Raw genomic sequence first — 23,610 nt, forward strand, 5'->3', positions numbered from 1 at the left:
TTAAATAAATTCTACCAAATGAGGGGTGTATCCATGGTAAATTAGATTAATCCTACCATCTTATTAATTCAGTTTGTGTTCTCCAGTTGTACTGTAGTATTTTTTATCCTTCTTTCCTTAAATGACAATAAAAAAGAATGCACAGTCCAAATGTTTCCACTCAAGAAATACTACAAAATCAGTTATCGATTTTTAAGCAAATGGCCCATAATTGTGAATGGTTACCTTGGGACTCCAAAATGGCGTGTGTGTGTGTGTATGTGTATGTGTGTGTGTGTGTATTTTCTCTATTATTCACCACATTAGAAAATCCATCCACAGAAATGAGAGGGAATGACAAAAGTCTTCTCAGGATGCCTCAGTGGAACAGCTGCTTTTATTGGAACTGATATGTCTATGCAAATACACTCAGTCGCAATAGGGAGCTTCTTAGGCCTGATCATAATTTAAACCCTGAAAGGTGAGCAGGTTCTGTTAGAGACCTTCATCCTCCCGATGACCTATGTCCTTTGTTATGGGAAGGGGACTTTAGTTCTCCTCTAGCCCCCTTGCTTGGGATTAAATGAGACTTCAGCTTCGGTGTAAAGCTGTCAACTGTCCTAATGAAGGACAACATACAAAAAATGGACTCTAGGTATGAGGGAGAGCTAGATGCGGGTGGGGACAAAATGGCAGAACGGAGCCTGCATCTGCAGAAAACGTCCAAGGACAGTAGACTCTAGTTAAGATCTATGGGGGAAGGTGTCTTTGTGTAGGCAGAGAAATGAGACAAGGCAAAAATGGCTTTAGCCATCCAGGAGTCAAGGGAGGGGATGTCTGCATGCGGTAGACAACTGAATTAGAAAGAGCAGAAATATAAACCAGCAATGATTCCCTATCTTCTGCCTGGCTAGCTTAGATTGGACTCTCCTGTCGTTGGGCACAAAACATTCATGAGGAGATCCATTTGTTAATGGAACAAATGCTAATGAACTGTAGGTTGAAGGCAGTTCTGTTCCTGAACACGGGGATAAACCAGTCACTGAGAGAAGATGAATTTAGCAGTGGAGTCTGAACATCTTGATAAGTCATCTAGTAGCTCTGCTCACTTTGGACGTTCCTGAGGGACATGTAACATCTCACGATAACAACACAACACATACTTATGCCTGTTTGTTCCCCAAGACGAACGGGACAATGAGGGTCTACCATGTTAGCTTACAGAGACATTTTTTCAGTCCAGGTTACAATCAGATTCTACAAAAGAGAATTTGACTACATAGATATTTATAAAGTGAATGTGGTTAAGAAAAAAGTGCAGGAACTCAGAGGAGCTACGTTCCCATCCTGGCTCTGCTGCTGTCCAGCCGTGTGAACCCAGAGAAGTTGTTTCGTATCCCTTGGTCTCGGTTTGTCCACCTGCAAAATGTGGTGTGGAACCCCCATGTACTGCCTCAGTGCTCTTGAGGGGTTCTCCAAATGGAAGCTTACCGGAAATTTAAAAAGCAAAAGAAGGCCTGGCACCGAAACAAATGATCCACACAACACACTTGAAATCCAGTGTAGACACACATCCTCACAAAGGGACTTGTTGGCCACTGGCTTGATAAATATCGTCTGAGGACATCTATGTGGAACTTTGAAGAAAAGTAATTTTCAGATGCTAGTCTTGGAATAAACTCAAGAGGAGTCTCAGACCATTTCCCATTTAAATGAACAATTATTTTTGGCTTGGTTGGAAGAGGCGCCAGATGAAAGCTGAGCTACACCTTCTTCACAAGTCACAATGCCAAGTCAGCTTTTATTCTAGTAGTTTGGTCCAGAATGACTGCTCCCCAGGTGGAAGCCCTACGCCCTACTGCACACTTTAAACACTATCACTAATATCTTTATCCAAAATACACTTGAATTTCATATGCTTATTCTAGGAAAAGAACTAGTGTTCATCAAGTGCCTTCTATGGGATAAGCACTTGCTAGGTGTTTTACATACATTCTGTCATTTAATCCTCAAGGCAACTTTAAAAGGTAGGTATCACCATCCCCGTTTTACAGGTGAAAAAACTAAGACTCAGAGTGGTCATAACTTGCCCAGGTTCACGTCACTAGGGCATGGCAGAGATCTGAAATAAAAATTCAGGCCTTCTGACTTCACAGTCTACATTTTTTCTTTCTCTAACACCATGATATCCAGAAGAAGAAAAAAGTGAGGGTGAATGGTTAGCCAGAAAAATAAGGGAAAAGGATACGCTATTAGTGAGCTCACCCATTTTATATCATTCGGCAATGTCCAATTTTCAAAGAATCAGAATATGACAGAAATATTCAATACTGAATCACTACTGAACATAAGAAATCTGGTTTTGATGATCCAGAAGGTGCCTGTAGATCTTGCTGTGACTTAAAGTTCTCACTAGCGGTATTGACTAGCAGTACACTACAGATGTGTGGGGGAAAAAACACCAGGAAACAGAAACGTGATCACCTGTCTCCAAGTCGCCAGGCCCTGCAATGGATTTTACTGGCTTTTATTACACCAGGTCAAAGAAACAAATGGAACCTAGCAACATGGTCCTGCCTCTTTGGACACACGTCCATTCTCATGCCTGGAAAGAAAGAAATCAATTCAAAAGGATCTCACCTTTCACCAAATTCTATCCTTAAAATCCTAAAACAGTCCTATCTTTATGCACACTATTTTTGGCAGTCACCAGCTCTATCACAAAGCATTGCTGAAAACAGTTGGAGAATAGAACTGGTATGTAAATGCCCCCTCGGTGGGTGGGTCAGACTGCATGAGGCAGTATGGCTGTGTGGAGGGAGAGGGGTCCCGACTCAGGGCCAACATCTGATCCTGCTGGAGTTACCAAAGCCAAGGTTCTTGATGTGTATGTTCTCAGCTGCCTCAGTGCCTAGATCCCTAACAACCTTAAACAATGAAATGACTGCAAGCAACCATGTCCAAAGAAAGAGCTCGATATCGGAATCGCCAAGAATGGCCAATTTCAGAAAGGCATTTCTTGGAACACTAGAGCAGACTGGGATGAAAGTTGTACCGGAGGCTGGAGAAGAGCCCAATGTGCTTCACGAGGTTGGGCTCCACCACGTAGGCCCGCTCCCCCTTGGCCCTCAACAGTGAGTAGAGTGCCATATCCTTGCCAAAGCCCTTGTGGCAGTACACCTGAGACAGGTAAGTGAGGGTCCGGCGGGCCGCAGGGGCAGGGAAAAGCATGGCTGGGGTGCAACACTGAGAGGCAGGGACCACGCTATACAGGGAAGGACTCAGCCGTCGCAGTTCCAGGAAATAGTGCCGGCCCACCAGCTCCACGAGACCCATGCTGTATAGGGAGAAGAAGAGCATGACAGGCCAGCTGAACCCTGGACGGCTGGCAAACCGCATGTATATCCAGGTTAGCAGGGGCCCCAGCAACATGCCCACACCGACCCACTCCAGGATCCGCATGGGCTCAGGGTTGATGTAGTGCTGGAGCCTCTCGGGGTGATAGAGCTTCAGATAGAGGGCATCTCTGAGGTGGGACTCGGAGAAGCGAGCCCGCAGAAGGTGCTCCAGGACTGGAAAGATCTGCTCTTCTGGAACAGCATCATCTTCTACCATCAGGACGTAGTCTGGGTTGTAGGTCTGCAGGGAGGACTCCAGGCAATAGACATAGTCCTGCTTCTCCTTCTCAAATGAGTTGGTTGAAGGGTCATCACCATAATCATCCTCGGTGCCCTCATAGCGGTTGGCCACGGGGACGTACTTAGACAGCAGCTTGGCATCGAAATGGCTTACACTACGCTCCACGTTGCACAGGAAGAGTTGGTGGCCCTCGCACTGGGGGCCACACTGTTGAAGAAGCCGGTGGAACTGGGACACCACCTGCAAGACGTAGTGGAAGCCAGGTTGCCTGTCGACGGTGATGATGGTGATGACCAGCCAGGGGCGGGGGGTGGCCTGCCAGACGATGGGCACTGAGCCATTGGCAGAGGGCAGCTCCTCAAAATAGTGGAGGGCAGCTTCACCCTCTTTCAAACTTTGCTGCAGGAACTCTTGACTCATTTGGTTCAGATGCCAATGGCGCAGATAGAAATAAGAGTGCAGAAGGCGGTGACAGGCCAGGGGGGCCAGCAAGCCGAACGTCACCACTGTTAAGATCAAGAGCTGGACAGCAGTGCTGCCCCAGGAGAGCCGCCTCAGCCTCCGGAGGAGCATGGCAGCTGGAGGGGCTGACGTGCTCATGAGGTCAACTTCTGGTCAGGTCTGGTCCCAAGAACAAACCATCCTGGAACGCAGGCCCACCTCAGCACAGATGACACCTAAAGAAAGAGGAAGGACAGAATGGTAAAAGAGGCCTTAAAAAGCCCAGGGACAGAACTCAGCACAAATCAAACCAGAAATTCTAATCCTAGGTTGTAGCTACTAGAGACTTAGAAGGATCTTCTCCGGGACAGTATTCTTTGGTTGTACTGGTTCCTGGTCTCTGGGATTTTTTCATTATTTCTATGAGCAAGGAAACCTTGGTGTATCTAACCAAATTGCCATGCCTACAGATGCTTAGTTAGGCTTACAGTGCACCAGAAAATCACCAGGTAGGCTAGTAAGATCATTATTTCAATTCAGCAGCTACAGAGATATGCGTTCTTAAGATGGACAAAAAATCCAGACTTGACAAGAGAAGCAAGAAGAAATACATATTTAAAGCAAATTCTAAAGTAAGTGTGTAGTGAGTACTGGTTGACTAGGCATTGCAATTTTCTGAAAACAGTCTTTTCTGCGCATCCCAAATAAGAAAAGGACTGTTTGGGATTCTCTGAAGTGTCTTTGTCAAGATCTTCCATTCTTATTTCTCTAATCTCATGCAACTATACTTAAAATTGCCTATCAATTTAGTCCTGATAGTCCTCTCATTTTATTTTTTAGAGCACTACCACAGGAACCAGTACCAGTATCTTCCAGATGCAAGCGAACTCGAGGGCCCCAGCCTTTGGGAGGGAAGGAGGTGTCTGAAGGAAGTTCTATGAGCAGCTTTTCAATGAGGGCGAGAGGGGATAGGTGGTGATGCAGATGCAAGTGGCAGGTGCCCCCAGCCTGGTGTGGAAAGGATGTTGTGTGATGTGATGGCTCGGAGCGTAGGCCTGAGGTCAGGCACACGTGTGACTCCCGACTCAGCCACTCAGCCGGTGGAAACTCACATCACCTCTCCACAGCTCGGATTCCTAACCTCTAAAATGGAGATGATAATAATACCTTATCGAGTTACTATGGAAATTAAATGTGTTACAGAGCAAAATAGTGCAGAATATAAATGCCATTAAAATGTATGCATATGTGGGGTGCCCGGCTGGCTGGGTTGGAAGAGACTGTGACTCTTGGTCTCAGACTCATGAGTTTTAGCCCCATGTTGGGTGTAGAGATTCCTTAAATAAATAAAACTTAAAAATGTATACATACATAGAAAGTCGAGTAATACCTTGGGAATAAGTAGGCCTAATGATCTGAGGGAAAACAGACTCATACCAAGAAACAAAATTAAAAGGATAAAGCCAGTATTACAGCATTAAGGGCAATGCAAAACTAAGCAGTGCCTAAAGACTAGACGGTAAACCTAAGCCCCTTATGTCAGAAGCATAATAAAGCGTGCACACATTTGGAAGAAACTCCCCAGCTTGTGAGTTATCTTGTGTGGTACCTGACCAGGTACCACATGAGGCTGTGTTGCAGGGCTCAGTGCTGCCATATCCGTGTTCCTCCCTTCCTGGGCACACAGAAAGACAACATTCCCTAGTCCATCATCTTCCAGGTGAGGTCATGTTGACTAGGACTTGCCAGGAAAATGTGAGCCAATGATAGGTGTGGCTTCTGGGCCAAGGTAGTTGAGAGTGGATGTGCCTTCTCAACTTTCTCATTCTCCATTTGCCAACCTACTGGACAGGTTTGGTGGATCTGGAGGAGGTGGAGCCACCAGACGGCAGGAGCCTGAGCTCCTGAATGACTGCATAGAACAGAGGTCCCTCCCACTGCTCATCTCGGAGCAGCCTCCTAGTCTAAAGGGGGCTATGTGGGAGGTAAGACGTAAACCACTGTGTCTAGTCACTAATAATTTTTGGACTCGTTTATTACAGCAGTTACCTTCCAGCCCACTAGAGTTGTGTAGAATACCACACCTCTCTCTATAGGACCATGACATAGTAATTCAAGGAAGTCCCATGTCAGCATCAGAAGCAGATTATACTGTGGGATCCCAGAGGTGAGACAGACTACCCCAGTACTAGGAAGAGATCCGGATAGTACCTGAAGAGGGAAATGGCAGGGAGAGGTTTGCATTCTATGCAACCCTGCTGGTGTGTGAATGTTCCGAGTACACAAGACTGGTTGCTTCCCCCTGGAACTGCTCAGGCCAATGGAGTTAATAAATGATGTAGGTGCACGTCCATATGGCCTCACCAGTTTCATATCACTCCTAGTAGAAGCCAAGAACTGAAGTTGGATTGGGCTTACACTCCTGCTAGGGAATGGAGTCATTCCAGTGGCTTCCTGCTCACCTTGTCCTCCCTACTCTTGCTATTACCCAAGAGAGCTGTACCCACTTAGAAGAAGGAACAAAATACAAGATAAGGCATGCAGCTTGGAGAATGCCTGGCACATCATGAGTGCAAAGATGAAAATGTGATTATGATGACTGTGCAAGCTCTGTGTTTGGTGTGAAATCACTATCCATACTCCTTCAACACTCTCTTCCAGTGACAGTTTCTGGTAAAGCAAGAATGTGACAATCTAGTCCAGATAAGTCCCAGGGGAGGGATGTTTAAAGATTGTGTGTGTGTGTGTGTGTGTACATGCACACAGTTATCACTTAAATATATAAATCTGGGGGTGCCTGGGTGACTCAGGTGGTTAAGCATCCGACTTCGGCTCCAGTCATGATCTCGTGATTGTGAGTTTGAGCCCCGCATTGGGCTCCGTGCTGACAGCACTGGGCCTGCTTCTGACCCTCTGCCCGCCCCTGCCCCTCCCCTGCTCTCTCTCTCTCTCTCTCTCTCTCTCAAAAATAAAATAAACATTAAAATATAAATCTGATCATATCACTCTCCTGCTTAGAACCCTTCTGTAGCTTTCCATTGCTCTGTTAATAAAATCCAAATGTCTTATCATAGTCCACAAGACCCTGTATGATCTGGACTGTGCCCTACTCTGTCTTCTCTGTCATCTCGTTCTACCATCCCTTTCTCAAGTTGCTCAAAACTAGAGGTTGGCAATATTTTTCTGTAAAGGGCTAGACAGTAAATATTGCAGATATTGTGGGCCACATACTATCTCTGTTGCACAGTCTTCTTAGGCTTTTTCGTTTTGAAAACGCTTTAAAAATATAAAAACTATTTTTAGTGCTCCAGCCACATAAAAACAAGCTGTAAGCTAAATCTGGCCAGCAGCTCGTAGTTTACCAATTCTTATTCTAGACTAGCATAGTCCAATAGAAATATAATTCGAGCCACACATGTATTTAAAAATCTTCCTTGGGGCGTCTGGGTGGCTCAGTTGGTTAAGCGTCTGACTTTGACTCAGGTCATGATCGTGGGTTTGTGGGTTCAGGATCAGGTTTGTGGGTTTGAGCCCCACATTGGGCTCTGTGACAGCTCAGAGCCTGGAGCCTGCTTCGGATTCTGTGTCTCCTTCTCTCTCTGCCCCTCCCCCGCTCATGCTCTGTCTCTCTCTGTTTCTCAAAAATGAATAAATGTTAAAAAAAAATTTAAAAGTACAATAAAATCTTCCAGCAGCCAGAGTAAAAAATTATAAAGAAACAGATGAAATTAATTTTAATAGTATATTTTAAACACAATACATGAAGCCAATATGAACAAATTATTAATGAGGTGTTTTATGTTCTTTTTTTTTTTTGTACTAAGTCTTTGAAATCCAGTGTATCTTTTACATTTACAGCAGATTTCAATTCAGACTGGTCACATTTCAAGTAATCAATAGCCACATGTCACCAATTAGCAGGAAAGCTCTAGATACACTGATCTTTCAGAACATTGACTATGCTATGTTTTTACCCAACTCCTGGCCTTTGCTCCCACAGCTCCCTCACCCTAGAACATTTTAGTCCACCCCCTTCCCTGCTTCCTCATACAGATTGCTTTTTCTCATCCTTTAGTACAATCTCCTTAGGGGAGCTGTCCCTGGCCCATGCAAAGGACGACCTACCAAACTGGCACTCATATATTTTGCTAATGGGAGTATAAATCAGCACGACCTCTATAGAATTAATCTGGGACTATCTAAGAAAACCACGAATGACTTAGCAATTCCATTTCTGTGTAAGTGCCGTGTGCTAACCAATTGTGGTACCGGGGCACCTTCAGCAATTCCATTTCTAATGTTCCTTCTTAGGTATATATTCTCATATGTGAGAAATGACTTGCAGCATCATCTGTAATAGCAAAATGGTGCCAAGTGCCCATCGGTTGAGAGTGAGTCAAATACATTATGGTACATCCAAAGAATGGAATACAAAGTACCCATTAAAAGTAAGCAAACTTGGAAGAGACCGAGATGGCAACATAGAAGGCTCCTGCACTTCTCTCCTTCCATGGATGCATTAAATGTACAGCTACACCGTGAGAAATTCCCTGTGAGAGAAATCCAGAAACTAGCTGAGCAACTCGTACACATAGGGAAAATGAGATAATACCCACGTTGAATCAGGTAGGAAAGGCTGAAACAGACACCAGCGATAAACCCCACCCCCAGTACAGCACCATACAATCTGGAGGGAACTCCCAATTCACAGCTTCTTTCTGAGGAGTAAAGGGTTTGGAGCACACACATATCTAGCACTCCAAATTTTAGGACTCCCACCTGAAGGATGGGCGCCCAAAACATCTAGCTCTAAATGCCAACTGGGCTTTCATCCAGGGGACAAACAGGGCCATAGTAAAGAAAGAAGCGGTTCTTAGTGAGTTCATGGGCACTTGCCACTTCTGTCCCCTCCAGGGCTCATCATGGAGGAAGCAGGCAAAAAATGCCTATCCCCCAGTTTTTCCCTGGAAAGGTTTGGAGTGCATACTTTATAAGCACCTGCCAGAGAGTCCAGCTTCTAACTTAGCACATATCTAGGAGCTGGCTGAGATTCTGTGCAGAGCCCAGGGGAGCTCATAGGCACTTCTCCCACCTTCTTCCATGGGCCCCTCCAATGATAACACCAGATCGCCAGTACCTCTCTGGAAAGCACTTGTACATAGGTCTGGTGCCCCAGCTTTTGTGGCAATAACCTGAGGGATGAGCCTCTGGATCACCTGGCTCTAATAGCCCCCCAACACTCAAAAAACTGTGGGAACCAATAAATGAACTTGGTAAAGTTGCAGGATCTGAGATCAATGTACAAACATCAGTGGCATATCTATACACTAACAAGGAGAAATTAAGAAAACAACCCCATTTACAAGAGCATCAAAGAATAAAATACTTATGAATAAATTTAACCAAAGAGGTGAAAGATCTGTATACTGAAAACTATAAGACATTATTGAAAGAACTGAAAATGACACAAATAAATGGAAAGATATTCTGTGGTCATGGAGTAGAAGAATTAATATTGTTAAAATGTCCATATTACCCAAAATGATCTACAGATTCAATGCAATATCTATTAAAATTCCGATGGCATTTTCCACAGAAATAGAAAAAACAATCCTAAAATTAGTATGGAACTACTACAAAAGACCTTGAATAGCCAAAGCAATTTAGTGCAAGAAGAATAAAGCTGGAGGCATCACACTTCCTGTTGTCAAACTGTATTACAAAGCTGTATCAAAAAGATATAGTACTGGCATAAACAGACATACAGACCAATGGAACAGGATAGAGATCCCAGAATTAACCTTTGCACATATGGTCAATTAATTTATGACAAACGAGCAAAGAGTATAGAATGGGTAAAGGATAATCTCTTTAATAAATGGTGCTGGGGGACAATTGGGGGTTCAGTCGGTTGAGCATCTGACTCATGTTTTCAGCTCAGGTCATGATCTCACGGTTCATGAGATCAAGCCCCGTGTCTGGTTCTTCACTGCTTGGGATTCTCTCTCCCTCGCTCTCTGCCCTTCCCCTGCGCACGTGCACACACACTCTCTCAGAATAAATAATAATAAACATTAAATAAATAAATAAATAAATGGTGCTGGGAAAAGTGGATAGCCATGCAAAAAGCTGGACCCCTATCTTAGACCACTCACAAAAATCAATTCAAAATATATTAAAGACTTGAACAGAACGCCTGAAACTGTAAACTCCTATAAGAAAACATAGGAAATAAGCTTCTTTTAAAAAAATGTTTATTTATTTTTGAGAGAGAGAGAGAGAGAGAGAGAGAGCATGCATGCAAGGAAGGAAGAGAGAGGGGGACAGAGGATCTGAAGCAATCTCTTTGACAGAAGAGAGCCTGATGCAGAGCTTGAACTCACAAACTGTAAGATCATTACCTGAGCCGAAGTTGGACACTTAACCGACTGAGCCAGGCACCCCAGGAATAAGCTTCTTGACACTGGTCTTGGCAATGATTTTGGATTTATCACCAAAAGCACAGGCAACAAAAGCAAAAATAAACAAGTGAGACTACATCAAGCTAAAAAGCCTTCACACAGCAAAGGAAACCATCGATAAAATGAAAAGGCAACTTATAAAATGGAAGAAAATATTTGTAAGCCACATATTAGACAAGGAGTTAGTATTCAAAATACATAAAAATTCATACAACTCAATAGCAACAGTAATAATAATAATAATAACTCACTTATTTAAAATTGAGCAAAGGAGGACCTAAATAGACATTTTTCCAAGGAAGACATATAAACAGTCAACAGGGTGCTCGGAAAGGTGCTCAACATCACCAATCATCATAGAAACAAATCAAAACCACAATAATATATCACCTCACACCTACTGAGATGTCTACCATCAACAAGGCAAGAGATAACAAATGCTAGCATGGATGTAAAGAAAGGGAACCCTTGTATACTGCTGGCTGGAACATTAACTGGTATGGCCACTATGTAAAACAATATGGAGGTTCCTCAAGAAATTAAAAATAAACTACCAAATGATCCAGCAATTCCACATCTGGATATATATCCAGAGGAAAGAAAATCATTATCTTGAAGAGGTATCTGGCATTGCAGTGTTATTCACAATAGCCAAGATATGGAAACAACCCAAATGTCCACTGATGGATTAATGGATAAAGAATATGTGGTATATCTATGAAATGGAATATTATTCAGCCTTTAAAGAAAAAAAGGAAATCCTACCATTTGTGACAACATGGATGAATATGGAGGGCATTATGCTAAGTGAAATAAGACAGAGAAAGACAAGTATTGCATGGTATCATCTAATGTGGAACCTAACACAGAATAGAAAGGTGGTTATCATGGGGTGCCTGGGTGGCTCAGTCGGTTAAGCATCTGACTTCAGCTCAGGTCATGATCTCATAGTTCGTGAGTTTGAGCCCCACATCAGTCTCTTTGCTGACAGCTCAGAGCCTGGAGCCTGCTTCAGATTTGGTGTCTCCCTCTCTCTCTGCCCCTCCCCTGCTTGAGCTCTGTCTCTCCCTCTCTCTCTCTCTCAAAAATAAATAAACATTAAAAAAAAAAGAAAGAAAGAAAGATGGTTATCAGGTGCTAAGGGGTGCGGTGTGGGGATAGGGAGAAGTTGGTCAAAGGGTATAAACTTTTACTTACAAGGTCTTTTTTTTTAAGTTTATTTATTTTGGGGGAGGGGCAGAGAGAGAGAGAGAGAATCTCGAGGAGTCCGATGTGGGGTCTGAACTCACGAACAGTGAGATCATGACCTGAGCCAAAATCAAGAGTCATATGCTCGAAAAAAAAAAAAAAAGAGTCATATGCTCAACCAACTGGGCCACTCAGCGACCCCTAAGGTGAATAAGGTCTTTAAAAAAAGTACGATAAACAAGGTCTGAGGATCTAATGCATAACTTGGTAACTACAGTTGATAATACAGTATTGTATAATTGAAATTTGCTAAAAGAGAAGAACTTAAGTGTTCTCATCAAAAAAAAAAAAAGTTACAAAAAGCAAACTCTTTATGCACAGATATGGAAAAACTGTAAGATATTTTTTCAGTTACAGAAGACACAGAAAGTATGTATAGCACACTACCATTTGTGTAGAAAAGGGGGGAAATATACATAAGTGTACTTGCTTGTATATAAGTCCACAAGTATTTACTTAGTGAACAAACTGATTGACAGCACACTCTTAAATCCAAGTCCTTCCAGGCCCGTGGTTTCCTGCTTTATTTTCTAGGATCTTGCTGAGGGTCCTGGTGTGGTTGTGTGGCTGCCTTCAACACTTCTGTACAAAAGAGGCTTGTATGTGGCAGGTGGATAGAAGGGGAGAAGCCTTTCTTGAAGCTGTCTATCAAGCAAGCATGATGATTTCCCTTAGATTTTGTTATTAAAGTGGGGCCAGCGAAATTAAGGAGATGTCTGTTCTATCCAAGCCACCCTGTGCTGCTGCTCTCAGGCCGTATCCTTCCCTTGCCACCCTAGGCTCCTGATTTTCTCTCTCTCTCTTCCTTCTGGCAGTTGGGTCAGGAACTGAGGCACCTGGTGCTGACATAAAGACGACCTTTAAACCCAGGCAATTTCCCCTCTAGGGTCAATAAAATCATTAACATCTCAGAAATACCTTGCTTTAAAAATATGGTAGTGAGGAGCACCTGGGTATCTCAGTTGGTTAAGCATCCAACTTTGGCTCAGGTCATGATCCCGCGGGCCGTGAGCTCGAGCCCCACGTCGGGCTCTTTGCTGACAGCTCAGAGCCTGGAGCCTGCTTCAGATTCAGTGTCTCCCTCTCTCTCTGCCCACTCATGCTCTCTCTCTGTCTCTCAAAAATAAATAAACATTAAAAATAAAAAAAAATAAATTAAAAAAGTATGGTAGCGAGACTGCTCTTCTCCTGACCTTCAGGGAAGGAATAGGACTCATTTCCGAGGACACATGGTCCCCACATACATTGATAAGCTCTTAGCTGGGGTGAGGAACAGCCCAGACCTTTAGAACTTACGATAAGGACATGCATTTCTTGCTCGCGGATCTGTGCACAGCTGTGGTTCAGCTGGGTTCAGCTCTAGACTGCAGGTCGGAATCAGGTCGTTTCATGTAATTCTTGTTCCAGGTCCAGTGTCAGAAGAAACAGCCATCTGGGCATGCTTTTTTGGTGGATGGCAGATACACAAGAATCAAAACACGAAGGTTCATTTACAGCCTCACTTAAGCATGCCACACGTTAAGTCCACTCACCATGCACTAGCTGAAGCAATGCGGCAGGGAAATGTACTCCACCCACAGAGCAGAGGAAGGGAAAATGAAGGTTCAATAGAAAGCAAAAGCAGCAGGCCAATTTCTAAGCCCTCATGAAAAAAGAAAGGTTCTAGCAATTTGTTCAGAGTAGGCGACATTTCTAAAATGCTCATAAGGCATCTGGCTGCCATATCATTATACTCAGTATGAGTCAAAAGAGACTACAGTAATGACCCCTAAGTCTCCGGGTTTTATAAGAAAGAGGCTTAATTCTTGCTCATGTTACTTGTCCGTTACGGATCAGTTGAGACTCTGCTCCCTGTCATTTGCACTCCAGGCCCCCGGTAGATGGAACTGCCTCTTTTCTGGACATTGGTGGTTTTGTGGCGGAGGAGAAAGAAACAGTGAACCACAAGCTGGCTCTCAAAGCTACGGCTCAAAAATGACACACATCATGTCCACCTACATTTCACTGACCAGAGCAAGTTACATAACAACTCTTAAGTTCAACACAACAGTTATGTAATTTTCTTGCAAGAAGGGGTACCGAAAGACATATGGCCAAGCCTGAAACCAATGATTAGGGAAAGATATGTCTCTCCAGTAAGGGGCAGAAAATACCTTGAACAGGGGTGCCTGGGTGGCTCAGTTGGTTGAGCATCGGACTCTTGATATCCTAGGGTCGTGGGATCAAGCCCCACATCAGACTCCAACCTGAGTGTACAGCTTGTTTAGAATTCTCTCTCTCTCCCTCTGTCCCTCCCTCACTTGCGCACATGCACTCTCTCCAAAAAAAAGAAAAGAAAAGAAAAGAAGAAAATATCTTGAACAATAATACAATCTGGTCCACCCATCTTGGACCATGGGAGGTGGGAACAGATCCTTTAATGATCAGATGACTGGTCTGCCTAAAATCCAACCACATGGAGGTAGGCATTCAAGACTACGTTCTGTTTGCTTTTTAAAGCATCTTCTTAAAGGATTTAACCAATTGCTGCACAGTGGGGTCGGGTGTCCAAGGCCACCTATAATTTATTTCACTTTACTGATTTGGTTTTAAGATAACTTACCTTAAAACAAAGGATTTTGAATTGGTAGTTCAAGGGAAGGAGCTCTCTACTCCCAGCCCAATCGTGGGGGTGGGGCAGAAGGAGGACCATGTCTACATTATCACCCCGATTGTCTTCTTCCAGAATTCCATAGTCACCCCCAGCATCACCGACTCAGGACCATGCTCCAGTGATGTTGTGGACTGACCTGCATCTGTGAGGTGGCCTGGAAACAATGACACCATTACAGCCCAGATACTATGGCGTAATGATTCCTGAATTCTTATCTAGGCCTTACTAGTGCACTTTGAAACACAACCATTTTGTAAATTGAACTATGCCTGTTACCATGTCTGGGATGGAGGGCTCAGAAAAGATAGTAAAAGACAAAGACACCAAGAAATGAACGTGAAATAGGGCTAGAATGAATAAATGGAGTAACAATGACAAGTTACATTTTATGGCAGCTTCTGAAAATTAAGTTGAAGGGGTCACAGGGATATGTGAAGCAGTACACCAGGCTTAGCCTGAAGAGATAAGCGGTCAAGAGGACTGTTTCCCAAGTCAGCCCTCATGCATGAATGGCACCACCATACCCCCAGGCACCTTGGGTCCAAAAGACCAGTATGTTCTGACTTCTCGCTCCTAGCCAGTCACTTCCAAATCCCAGCAATGCTACCCATATGGCCTCTTGTACACCTCTCTTCTCTCCTCCCCTCCCATAGCCATGCCTTTCTACATTGCCTCACCCTCGCTACTCATCATCACCTCCAGGCTGGCTATCAGCAACAGCCTCCTAACTAGGCCTATGACTTCCAGAAAGACCAACAGATTCAAAGCCATAAGGTCTGGGTGCAGGTCTGGTCCCAACACTAGCTAATTAGGTCCATTTGTAAAGAAATCATTTGATCTCTCTGAGACTATTTTGCTGCTGTCAAATAGGAAAATTAAAAATATCTCATGTATGGAGGCACTGTGAAGACAAAATGAGACAATGGCTATGAAAGCCATTTGTCAGAAAGATAGCAGAAATGATGGTAATGTGTTACATCATCAGCATCCATCTGATGCTCTGAAGCATGGGTCTGAACATGGCACTCTTTTCTGTAGAACTGTTCTAGGATTCCCCAATGACTATAGAATGAAGTCCAAATTCTTCACCATGATTCTTCAAAATCCAGCTTCAGCTATCTCTCCAGACTCTATTCTTCTCCTCGCACAGTCTACTCAACCATCAAGAATCAGCTCAGAGGCAGCTCTTGATTTTGGCTCAGGTCATGATCTCACAGTTGTGAGATCGAGCCCCAAGTTGGGGTCCACGTTGGGTGTGGAGCCTGCTTAAGATTCTCTCGCTTTCTCTCTCCCTCTGCCGCTCCCTGGCTCATGCACATGTACAGACTCTCTCTGTCTCTCTCTCTCTCTCAAGAAAAAAAAAAAAAAAAAAAAAAAAAAGAACCAGCTCCAAAGGAACCTCTTCTGGGCTGCCTGGGTGGCTCAGTCAGTTATGGGTCCAACTCTTGATCTTGGCTCAGGTCATGATCTCACGATTCATGAGTTCAAGCTCCACATCGGGCTCTGTGCTGATGGCATGGAGCCTGCTTGGGATTCTGTCTCTCCTTCTTTCCGCCCCTCCTTGGCTTGTGCTCTTTCTCTCTCTCAAAATAAATAAACTTAACAAAAAAAGGGGGGGGGACCTCTTCTGAAAGCCAACCCTCATCTCCCCCAACCAGAAATAATCTCTTGTTTCTCAACTGCTTGGGCCTTTTACATAAACGTTCCCCCCAGAACCTTCATTTGTCACTTTCTACCTTAGACTGTATCTATTTATAGCTACCATTTACTAAGCTCCTGCTATATATCCAAGTCCGGTAGTAGACTCTTACATCTATTTCATTTAACCAAAACAGCAACTCTCAAATAGCAGTGGAACTAATTCCATTTACATGAAAAAAAAAAAATGCTACCAAGTTGAAAGCAAGAAATTAAAACAGAAGAAAAATTCCAAAGCCCATATTTTGTCCCCAATGCCTGCTGCCTTCCCATGGCTTTATTTATGGCCCCTGACTTATGCGTCAATTAGACTTATAAATCCCTTGTTAGTGGATTCAGTCTGATTTATCTTTGGTATCCCTTGTAGACTCATCACAGAACTGTATGCATGGAAGAGGCTCAATGTTTTTGAGCTAATAAATGTCCATAGTCAAGTCATTTGACCTCTGTGGGACTCAATTCCTCAGCTATAAAATTGGGAGTATCAAAAAGCCTGGCCACATAATGTGCAGAGATCAACTTATTTGTACGTGTTTGCTGAGCACTTATTACGTGCCAGACACTGTTCTAAGCATCTCAGTGATCCTCATAAGAAGCTTATGAGAGGGGTGCCTGGGTGGCTCAGTGGGTTAAACATTAGACTTCAGCTCAGGTTATGATCTCACGGTCTGTGAGTTTGAGCCCTACATCGGGCTTTGTGCTGACAGCTCAGAGCCTGGAACCTGCTTTGGATTCTGTGTCTCACTCTGTCTCTGCCCCTCCCTCTCTCACACTCTGTCTCTCAAAAATGAATGTTAAAAAAAAAATTTTTTTTAAAGAAGCTTAGGAGAAGTACTATTATTCAGCCTGTTTTATACCTCAAAAAACTAAGGCAGAATTAACTTGTACCCACAGTTAACAAAGCTCTTCAGTGGGTGGCAAAACTCAAATAGTCGAACACAGGCAGTCAGGTTCCAGAACCCACATCTTCAACCAATATGCACTACTGTTTCTGCACAGATTGGAAACCCAAGAAAATCAGCTGACAAATAATTAGAAATGGTAAAAGAGTTTCAAACTGCGGTTGATAACAGAATTAATATGTAAAAATATTACACACACACACACACACACACACACACACTGCTTTCACCTAATCAGATAATAACCAACTTAATCAATGGGATAAAAGATCCCTGTCAAAATGAGGTTAAAAACCCTAAAATACCCAGGACGAAATTTTTTTAAATATGTGGAATATACACACACACTATAAAATTCTACTGAAAGATACTTAGAAAGTCTTTAGTTAAGTGGAGAAAAAAATAACGTTTTCTTAGCTGGAAAGCCTCACTAATGAAAGAGGTGATAGAGTTCTCTTTTTCCAGAACTAGTCTCTACATTTAACATAAGGTCAATTCAATTTACTTCAAGAGGGAGTGGCCTAGTTCAACAAACGGGCACTTGCAAATACATTTGTGCAACCTTTGGAAAGAAAGTTGAGCCGGGTATCTATAAAAATTTTATGTATGCATCCCCCTTGACCTAGAAGTTCTACTTCTAGGAATCTATCCTGCAGAAATCCCAACACATGCTATCAAAGATAGAAAAGGAAGGTTCATGCCAGTTTTGTTTGTAATAGTATGAAAGAGAAAGATAAAGAGGGGGGAAGAAGTGGGAGAGGGGAGGGTAGGAGAAAGCAGGAAAGGAAGAAGGAGGAACTGCAGGGAAAAAAAAGGCCCAGCAACAGGGAACATATTTCTAGATAATTATACAAAGGGATGATAAGGAGCCATTAAAAAGGAAGAGAAAGTTTTAAACATACTAACATTAAAAAAGTCTTGGCGAGGTCTCTGCTATGGACTGAATGTGTTCTCCCAAAATTCCTGTATTAAAACCCTAATCTTCAACGTGATGGTATTTGGATATGGGGTCTCTGGGAGGTAATTAGGTCTTTGTGGTGGAACTCTCATGCTGGGATTAGTGCCCTTATAAAAAGAGATGGGGAAGGGTGCCTGGGTGGCTCAGTCATTAAGCCTCTGACTCTTGATTTCAGCTCATCGCATGGTTTGTCAGTTTGAACCCGGAGCTGGGCTCTGAGCTGACAGTGTGGAGCCTGCGGGGATTCTCTCCCTCTCTCTCTGCCCCTCTCCCCTTTGCGTTCTTTCTCTTTCAAGAAAGAAATAAACATTATAAAAATTAAAGAAAAAAAAAAAAGAAATGGGAGTGTGCTTGCTTCCTCTCTCTGCTCTCTGCCAGTGAGAACAGCGAGAAAGTGGCATCCATACACCAGGAAGAGGGCCCTGAGCAGCACCCAGCTATGCTGGCATCCTGATCTCAGGTTTTCAGGCTCAGAAAGAAATGTTTCTGCTGTTTACACCACCCAGTCTATGATAACTTGTTATACCAAACTGAGCAGATTTTAAGTCTCTAAAGGGAAAAGAATGCAAATTATGTCAATGCAAATTGTAAAAAAAAAAAATGTACATAGTATGGTCATTCTATTTTTAATATGGAATATAATTTAGTAGGAGATGAATGTATGGAAGACTCCTATTTTGCTTTCAACACTTCTGTAAGAGCACGTGCTACTTTTATGGCAATTATTAAACGTTCATTCAACAAATACTGAGTCTTGTGCACTGACTGGGATGGTGAACATGTCTGCCAGGGCCCTTATACCCTGAGGGCCGCTGTTATCAAAAATCCAAGAGAAATCCAAATAAAATTTTGTTTGCTTCTTTTGGTGGAGCAGGGAAAGGTTAGTTAACTTGATGAAAGTATTCTAAAGATTTTCTGGAATTCGTACTAATAAAAACGGCCAGGAAATGCTTACTTTTCTGGCATATATACAGAAATTGGGGGGATATATCAAAGATTAGCCCTGTGCAGTGATGACATCAATGTCATGTGATGCTTCATAATTTTTATCGTGATGGTGGTTACATTTGACAAAATTCTTCAAAATACACATTTAAATGCTGTGTTTTATTGTATGTAAACTATGCTTCAATTAAATTGATTTTTCTAAGATCCAGGAAAATAATACAGAGTAATAAGAGAGAATCTGTCTAACCAGACCTTAAAGCCTACTATAAAACTTCAGTCATTAAAATAACATGGCACTGGCACCAAAATGTACTGATAAATAAATAGACAGATGCAGAAATCCACACAGATACAAACATGTAATAATTTAGTCTGCCATACTTGAAGCTATTTAAATCAGGGGTGAAAAATGGATTTACTAGCTTTGCAGCAACTGGCTAACTATGCAGGAAAAGTAAACTAGTGCTCCACTTTATAACTTAAACTAGAATAAATTTCATATTAATACTGTCAAACAAAAGCTTAAAAGTACCTGAAGAAAAATACTGAAGTATATTTATATAAACTTGGTTTAGGAAAGGACCTTAACAGCAAAGTCCATAAGCAGAACTATTGAAAAAATATATGACTAAGTAAAAAGTTAAACTTGTATATGGTCAAAGATGAAAAGCTGACATTAGGCAGATTAGGAAACACTATGCAACATAAATGACAGATTACTTTAATGTGTAATGTGCAAAGAGTGCTTAAAAGTCAGGAACAGAAAGACGCTCCAATTGAAAAGCAAAAGACTGAAAACTATAGAAAGCTTATGAAAGAAACTGAACAAGACTCAAAAAGTGGAAAAACATTTCATGCTCATGGATTGGAAGAAAAAACATTGTTGAAATGTCGACACTACCGAAAGCAATCTACATATTCAATGCAATCTCTATCAAAATAACACCAGCATTCTTCACAGAGCTAGAACAAACAATCCTAAAATTTGCATGGAACCAGAAAAGACCCCAAATAGCCAAAGTAATCCTGAAAAAGAAAACCAAAGCTGGAGGCATCACAATTCCGGACTTCAAGCTGTATTACAAAGCTGTAATCTGATCAAGACAGTATGGTACTGGCACAAAAACAGACACATAGATCAATGGAACAGAACAGAGAACCCAGAAATGGACCAACTAATCTTTGACAAAGCAGGAAAGAATATCCAATGGAATAAAGACAGTCTCTTCAGCAAGTAGTGCTGGGAAAACTGGACAGTGACATGCAGAAGAATGAACCTGGACCACTTTTTTATACCATACACAAAAATAAACCCCAAATGGATGAAAGACCCAAATAAGACAGGAAGCCATCAAAATCCTCGAGGAGAAAACAGGCAAAAACCTCTTCGACGTCAGCCGCAGCAACTTCTTACTTGACATGTCTCCGGAGGCAAAGGAGACAATAGCAAAAATGAACTACTGGGACCTCATCAAGATAAAAATCTTCCGCACAGTAAAGGAAGCAATCAGCAAAACTAAAAGACAACCGACAAAATGGGAGAAGACATTTGCAAATAACATATCAGATAAAGGATTAGTATCCAAAATCTATAAAGAACTTATCAAAATCAACACCCAAAGAACAAATAATCCAGTGAAGAAATGGGCAAAAGACATGAATAGACACTTCTCCCAGGAAGACATCCAGATGGCCAACTGACACATGAAAAAATGTTCAACATCACTCATCATCAGGGAAATACAAATCGAAACCACAATGAGATACCAGCTCACACATGTCAGAAAGGGTAAAATTAACAACTCAGGCAACAAAAGATGTTGGTGAGGATGCAGAAAAAGAGGAACTCTTTTGCACTGCTGGTGGGAATGCAAACTGGTGCAGCCACTCTGGAAAACAGGATGGAGGTTCCTCAAAAAATTAAAAATAGAACTACCCTACGACCCAGCAATTGCACTACTAGGTATTTATCCAAAGGATACAGGAGTGCTGATGCGAAGGGGCACATGCACCCCAATGCTGATAGCAGTACTATCGACAATAACAAAGTATGGAAAGAGCCTAAATGTCCATCGACTGATGAATGGATAAAGAAGATGTGGGTGTATATATATATATACAATGGAATATTATTTGGCGATCAGAAAGGATGAAATCTTGACATTTGCAACACGGATGGTACTAGAGTGTATTATTCTAAGCAAAATAAGTCAAAGACAAATACAATATGATTTCACTCATATGTGGAATTTAAGATACAAAACAGATGAGCATAAGGGAAAGGAAACAAAAATAAGATAAAAACAGAGAGGGAGACAACCCATAAGTGACTCTTAAATACAGGAAATAAACTGAGGGTTGCTGGCAGGGTGTTGGGTGGGGGGATGGGGGTGATGTGCATTAAGGAGGACACTTGTTGGGATGAGCACTGGGTGTTATGTGTAAATGATGAATCACTAAATTTTACTCCTGAAATCATTATTACGTTATACATTAACTAACTTAGATTTAATTTTTTTTTTAAATTAAAAAAAAAGAAAAAGAAAAAGAAAGCAAAAGAGAGGTGTCTAGCTGGCTCAGTCAGTGGAGCCTGTGACTCCTGATCTCAGGGTTGTGAGTTCAAGCCCCACCTTGTGTGTAGAGATTACTTAAAAAAAAAGTTGGAAGGGGACAAAAGAATTAAGACAGCTCACCTACACAGATGCAAAAGGCCAGTACACAGAGGAAAAAGGTATTTACTGCCCCGGTTGGGGGGGGGGGGAGAGGAGGGGGGGATTCAGACATGCAAATTAAAACAAGATACTATTTTTGTCCATCTTATTGGTTTAGATGTGTGCATGCAGAGAAACCTTTAAGAAGACATCCAGAAAATCTCAACAATCTAGATGAAGTTTTGTCATCTTTATTTTCTCCTTCACATTTTTCTGTTTCCTGAATGCAATACACTTACCCTTTTTTAAAAGATTCAATATTGGTGTTAGACACACATAGTTTTCTCTTGTCGCCTCCTAAAGTACCTGGTACAGTGCACTCTAGAATGCACCCCTAAAAAAGCTATCCCCTTACCAGGTTCAGTTCTCCTGGCGAAATAAATACACGTGCACGCACACGCACACACTGAACCTGCAGGTTTTGATAATGGTCTGCATAGTGAGATCATCACTGGAGTCGCTCTGCGGTTCCCCCGGGGACAGCAAGGGACCAGCAGGGGATGCCAGGGTCACACCCACCCTGCAGGAGCTCTCGCCCCTGACTACCAAGGGCGCAGTGCGGAACCGGCAACGCCCGCGCCCAGAGGCCAGGAGGATGATGCGACTACCGGGGGGTGGTCCTCTCTATTCCTCGCCGAAAGAGAATGGGAGCTGGAGACCACAGTCCCGGATCTAGTTCCTGCCGCCGACCTTGGGCAGTCCCCGCCACGTTTGGGCCTCAGTTTCCCTACTCGTCGGTCGAGGCTAACGGTTCCGATCGCGGAGGTGGCTCCCTTCAGCCGGTCTTTCCGGGAGCTGGGAGCGACGCCTTCCTCTGCCGGGTCGCCCTTCCTCGGTCCCCCACTGCGCAGAAACCCCACGCCGCAGCAGCGCGTAATCCGCGAGCCCGATTAGCCCGAGGGGCTGACGCGGGAGGAACCCTCGCCTCAAGCGCGCGGCCATTAGGCGAAGCGCTCGCTCTTCGGCTGTGCGGCCCGACTAGGCTCCCAGGACCCGGGTCTTAACCTGGGTTGACACGCGCCCGGCTCGCGCCTTCCTGTCGGCCTCGCGGCGCAGCCGAGGCAGGCGAAGGGTGGAAAGATGCCCTCGCCGCGACACTCATTCATCCCTACCCTGACACCGACCCCGCCCGCGCGGAGGAAGCCCTTCTGGGGTCCCCGCAGTCCCCCGGCAGGAAGCGGCCGGAGCTCCGGGCCGGGCCGCGGCGAAGCTCGCCTGCTCAAAGCGCACAGCCGGGGGCGCAGGCCCTCCCGAGCTGCGCAAGCCCCCGCCGCTGCTCTCCCCGCGCCAGCGGCGGCCCCGGTAATCCTCATCCCCGCGCTCCGGCAGCGATGCCAGAGGGGCTGGGCATATCTAACGCAGTGCAAACCTACCCGGTGGAGGCGGTCAGCTCCGTCCTCCGCGTACGCCGAGGGCCGCCTCCAGTGTCGCCTAGGCTGGCTGGCTCATCGCCACTGAGGAGCCGTCGCCCGACCCTGAGGCCCGAGCGGAGCGGGTGTCGCGCGGTTCGTGTGCGCGCCGGAGCCTCGCCTCCTCCCGCGGCGCAGCTCCCGCGCCGGGTCCCCGCGCTCCGGCAGGCCATGTGACCTGCGAGCTGCGGAGCGACCAGCTTAGGGGGGTGGAAAAGGACGGCAAAAGGCGCCAACTGATGGGCAGAAAGGGAAAAGCAGGCTCATGGCAAAGGAAACTGAAATTCTGGAAGGATTAGGTCTCTGCGCTGTTCGCAGCCCCAGCGGGCTTGCAAGCATTTTCTCCGCTGGAGGGAACTGGTTTCACCCATAATGAAAATAAGAGCGGACACCCCACTTCCGCCCCGAATCCCACTGCACCCAGGCGTCTTAGTGAACGTTCCTCTAGATCTCACTTCACCCTGGACGTTACAGATTATCATCCCCAATTTGCAAATGACGAAAGATTTGAGAAGAATTGCCAAGTACAACCTTTCCTAATTCCAAAAGCCAGACTGTAAACA

At 43.9% G+C, this 23,610-nt stretch overlaps 1 protein-coding gene across 1 annotated transcript; it reads right to left on the reverse strand.

Moving 5' to 3' along the window:
- Nucleotides 1-358: 358 nt before the first annotated feature.
- On the reverse strand, nucleotides 359-23,262 carry PGAP4 (post-GPI attachment to proteins GalNAc transferase 4). The gene is made up of 2 exons (XM_042964940.1): nucleotides 23,012-23,262; nucleotides 359-4,295 (listed from the first exon to the last, which is right to left on the reverse strand). The coding sequence occupies exon 2, from the start codon at nucleotides 4,216-4,218 to the stop codon at nucleotides 3,007-3,009; it is 1,212 nt and encodes a 403-aa protein (XP_042820874.1). The 5' UTR covers nucleotides 4,219-4,295; nucleotides 23,012-23,262; the 3' UTR covers nucleotides 359-3,006.
- Between the last annotated feature and the right edge of the window lie 348 nt (nucleotides 23,263-23,610).

Source organism: Panthera tigris, chromosome D4 (genome assembly GCF_018350195.1).
Source record: "Panthera tigris isolate Pti1 chromosome D4, P.tigris_Pti1_mat1.1, whole genome shotgun sequence".
Lineage (NCBI taxonomy): Eukaryota > Metazoa > Chordata > Mammalia > Carnivora > Felidae > Panthera > Panthera tigris.

What these genes read in the sequence shown, in the direction of transcription:
- PGAP4 (XM_042964940.1), bottom strand. Translation starts at nt 4,218, where the DNA reads ATGAGCACGTCAGCCCCTCCAGCTGCCATGCTCCTCCGGAGGCTGAGG.